At 59.0% G+C, this 4,150-nt stretch overlaps 1 protein-coding gene across 1 annotated transcript in view; it reads right to left on the minus strand.

The window, feature by feature from the left end:
• Positions 1-2,340: 2,340 nt before the first annotated feature.
• DKK1 (dickkopf WNT signaling pathway inhibitor 1) overlaps positions 2,341-4,150 on the minus strand; it is a 3,866-nt gene continuing 2,056 nt past the window's right edge. The window contains exons 2-3 of the mRNA XM_014966629.1: positions 3,415-3,528; positions 2,341-2,762 (exon numbers count right to left, since the gene is read on the minus strand). Of these exons, the coding sequence (XP_014822115.1) occupies positions 2,512-2,762; positions 3,415-3,528 (365 nt within the window). The 3' untranslated portion in view covers positions 2,341-2,511. The remainder of the gene's footprint in view (positions 2,763-3,414; positions 3,529-4,150) is intronic.

The following is a 4,150-nucleotide window of genomic DNA, read 5'->3' on the forward strand; positions in this document are numbered from 1 at the left end:
TAAAAAGAACTGCTAAAAATGCCCTTTCCCCCCCCCCAGACTGAGAAAGTGAAGAATATCAAGGCATAAGCAGTGTAAAGAAGGTTTTGGTTAATGCCCAGAGAAGTAAGAAATGGCCAAACTGCCTAAAACAGAAGGGAGTGGAGAATACGGTACAAGAAATGGTAACAAAGGCTTTTCAGACCAAAATAATCACTTTATTAAGGTATTTGAAGTGCTTGAGGAGTGCAGGGTGTCAACACAAGGCCATCCTGGTGCTGAAATGTGTCTGCAAGGCCAGAGCTGGGTGGGATGATGTGGAGCTCCAGGTCCACCAGAGTGCCCTTGCGAGTGGGTAAGATTTGATATAACATAGTTCAGAGCCAAAAAAGATACTTTAATTGATATTTAACGCATCGTGAGTGTTATTTTTTCAAAGGTGTCAAGGCTGTATCGGTTTCACTTGTGGAGGAGAGAGTGCTGTAACTGCGTGGGGAAAAACCCTGAACCTAATCATTTTGTATGTACTAGGGATAATGTTAATTTGACAGTTAATGTCAAATCTAAATTTATCTAAATGATGCTTTATACATAATCAGGTACGCTGGTTGCTCCGGTCCCACTGACTTTTACTGGGCGTAACTGTAATGAGCAATAATGTTATAAAGTAGCAATTTTTTTAAAGTATCTATTTTTAAAAAGTGTTTTTAATATTTTTTTTGTTATTATTACTGTTATTACAGTGCTGAACTCAAGCCTTTGAGACGTAAACTCTTGCAGGGGGGGGCTGCTTGACACCCCAGCTCCTGCTCTGACCCCAGGAAAAGCTGCTCCCGAGCGCAGACCCGGGGCGGTGGGATTGAGAGACGTGTCCCCTGCCATGTCACCCCCCAGCATCCCTGCCACCCCCGCGTCCCCAGGGAGCTTGGGGCACCTGCAGTCTCCCTGGCCACAGAGAGTTTGGTGGGCACAACCACCCCAGGACACTGAGGAGCTTTAAGGAGCGTTTTACCTTCTGGTTTGGTGCAGCTTTCTCAGCCTGCATGGTGCTGCTCACTCCCAGCCCTGAAAGAGCTGGAGGAAAGACATGGATGGCCCCTCGCCTGTGCAAAAGGAAGGCTCCTTTCTAATCGTTTCCCTCTACCTGGGGCTGTTTGCACCCTCTCTCTCATTTTCCGTAGCTGCAGGCTTGGTTCAGCATCCCCTGGTTCGTGCAGGTTCCTGCCAAGGGCTGCAGTTTGTGTTCAGGTTCAACAACCCCACGCACCAGTGCCATCCCTGAGGTCCCTCAATAGGCAGCGTTAGTCCTAGGGGCACCCAGCATGAGCCATCAGGTGGCATGTCACCACGAGGTGTGACCCTGCTTGGAGCATCCCTGCAAATGGGATGCGGTGCCCTCGGAGCCACCCCGGGGCTGCTCTGCCCTCAGAGCTGGGCTTGGGGTACAAAGCACCGCGGGGTCGGACAGGGAAGACATGGTTTTGCATCCCCAACACCTTCCCCAGGCTGCAGGGAGGGCAGGTGGGCACAGGAGAGCTGCCACCACTGCACTTTCCACCCACCAGTCCCACGCTGCATGACACCCACCCCCCACACCCACTGGGCAATAGGAGGACAGCATCAGGAGTGAGAGCAGGGGGCATCTAGGAAAATAAAATGCCTGCTCGCAACCTTCCCTCCCTCCAAGCCAACCAAGGGAGCAAACTCACAGTAACAGGCTGCAAAGTGAAGTGAAAAGTCAGTCTTTATTGTGGAGGGAGCGAAACTGCACCCACGGAATGAAAGGGCATCCCTGTGCTACCCAGCACCCGTCCCACGTGCCGCAGCCCCACAGAGATACTGTGCTCCCTCCTCACCCCACGGAAAAATTAGGCAGGTTAGGAAAATTTGGTTTTGCTGCTGCCTGCCCTTCCCAGAGCCCCGGCCACGGTGCCCGTCCTTCACCCCGTGTCCGGTGGCTGCAGTGGCACATGGCAGTTCCTCAAAAAGCAGCTGAAAAAATAGTGATAACCGAACCGCCTCATCAGGGACGAGCCAACCCCACCTTTCTCTTTGGACCTTTTCCCCCCCGGGCACATATTCCCTCTGGGGGGGCAGGGAGGGACCAGGATGGCCAGGGAGGGACCAGGATGGCCAGGCATGGGCAGGAGCAGGCAGGCAGGGATGCGCAGGCAGCCGGCACTGATTTTTTTTAAAGAACAGTTTTATTTGCTCGCGAACAGAACGGTCGCATCCCTTTGACCCAGATTTAAAAACCCAGTGTGTACAAAGTCACAGTCACAGGCTTGGGAAGAGCACAAGGCAGCACCCTCGGAGACAAAAAAAAAAAAAAAATAAAATATGAAAAAAAAAAAAGTCGTTAAAAAGTCCCGGCGTTATGTACAGCTAAGTGCCAGCTCGAGTATTCACAACACAGTAACGTACTGCAATTAGTCGCTTAAAAAGTAGTTCCCTTGAGAAACAACCTTCCGCTCCGGCAGGGCCGGAGTCCGTCCCGTCCATCCCATCCGTCCGTCTGTCTGTCCGTGGGGCTCAGTGCCGCTGGCAGGTGTGCAGGCGGGAGGCGTCGGCGGGGCCCTGCTCTCTCTGGAGGCGGCAGGCCAGCCCCTCGGCGCACTGGCAGCGCTGGAAGATCTCCAGGCTGTGGGTGCCTTTCCGCCGGTGCCGGGTACACACCTGCCCCTCCCGCAGCACCGGTTTGCAGATCTTGGACCAGAAGTGTCGGGCGCAGCACAGCCCCGCCGCGCAGTCCGAGGAGCGCAGGCAGAAATCCCCCTCCTCGCCTGCCGGGACACAGCGGGGCACGCGCTCAGCACGGGGTGCTCCCACGGGGGACGGGGGGAGAGCACCCCCCATATGGGGCTGGGTGGGCATCCCCTCCAACAGGCAGGGCAGTGGGGCAGGGGGAGCATCCCGGACTGACCCCACAGAGGGTGGCCATCCCAGACCAACCCCACAAGGGACAGGGGGGCAGGGTGGGCATCCCCTCCAACAAGCAGGAGAGTGGGGCAGGGGGAGCATCCCAGACTGACCCCACAGAGGGGCAGAAGGGGAGGGTGGCCATCCCAGACCAACCCCACAGGGATAGTGGGGCAGGGTGGGCATCCCCCCCAACAAGCAGGGCAGTGGGGCAGGGGGAGCATCCCCTCCAACAAGCAGGAGAGTGGGGCAGGGGGAGCATCCTAGACTGACCCCACAGAGGGGCAGAAGGGGAGGGTGGCCATCCCAGCCGAAACCCACAGGGATGGTGGGGCAGGGTTGGCACCCCCCCCAACAAGCAGGGCAGTGGGGCAGGGGGAGCATCCCGGCCTGAGCCCACAGAGGGGCAGAGGGGGAGGGTGGCCATCCCAGACGGGACAGGGGGGCAGGGTGGGGACCCGCGACAGCCCCGAGGGACAAGTGGGGCGGGGGGGCCGTTCCGGAGCGACCCCTTACCTTTGGCAGTGGGGAGCCAGGCAGGAGCCGGCGTCCGTCGGGGCAAAACCTCAGCGCCCACCTCGTCCAGCTCGACGGCAGCTCCGTGGGGAGGCTCCGGTGGGGTGCAGAGCCCTGCGGGGAGTGGGGCAGGGGGAGTATCCCCCCCAACAAGCAGGAGAGTGGGGCAGGGGGAGCATCCCAGACTGACCCCACAGAGGGGCAGAAGGGGAGGGTGGCCATCCCAGACCAACCCCACAGGGATAGTGGGGCAGGGTGGGCATCCCCCCCAACAAGCAGGGCAGTGGGGCAGGGGGAGCATCCCCTCCAACAAGCAGGAGAGTGGGGCAGGGTGGGCATCCCCCCCCAACAAGCAGGAGAGTGGGGCAGGGGGAGCATCCAGGACTGAGCCCAGGGAGGGGCAGAAGGGGAGGGTGGCCATCCCAGACCAACCCCACAGGGATAGTGGGGCAGGGGGGGCATCCCCCCCAACAAGCAGGGCAGTGGGGCAGGGGGAGCATCCCCTCCAACAAGCAGGAGAGTGGGGCAGGGTGGGCATCCCCCCCCAACAAGCAGGAGAGTGGGGCAGGGGGAGCATCCAGGACTGAGCCCAGGGAGGGGCAGAAGGGGAGGGTGGCCATCCCAGACCGACCCCACAAGGGACAGGGGGGCAGGGTGGGCATCCCCTCCAACAAGCAGGAGAGTGGGGCAGGGTGGGCATCCCAGACGGACTCCACAAGGGAGAGGGGGGCAGGGG

This window comes from Calidris pugnax, unplaced genomic scaffold (genome assembly GCF_001431845.1).
Source record: "Calidris pugnax isolate Ruff unplaced genomic scaffold, ASM143184v1 scaffold53, whole genome shotgun sequence".
In the NCBI taxonomy this organism is placed as follows: Eukaryota; Metazoa; Chordata; class Aves; order Charadriiformes; family Scolopacidae; genus Calidris; species Calidris pugnax.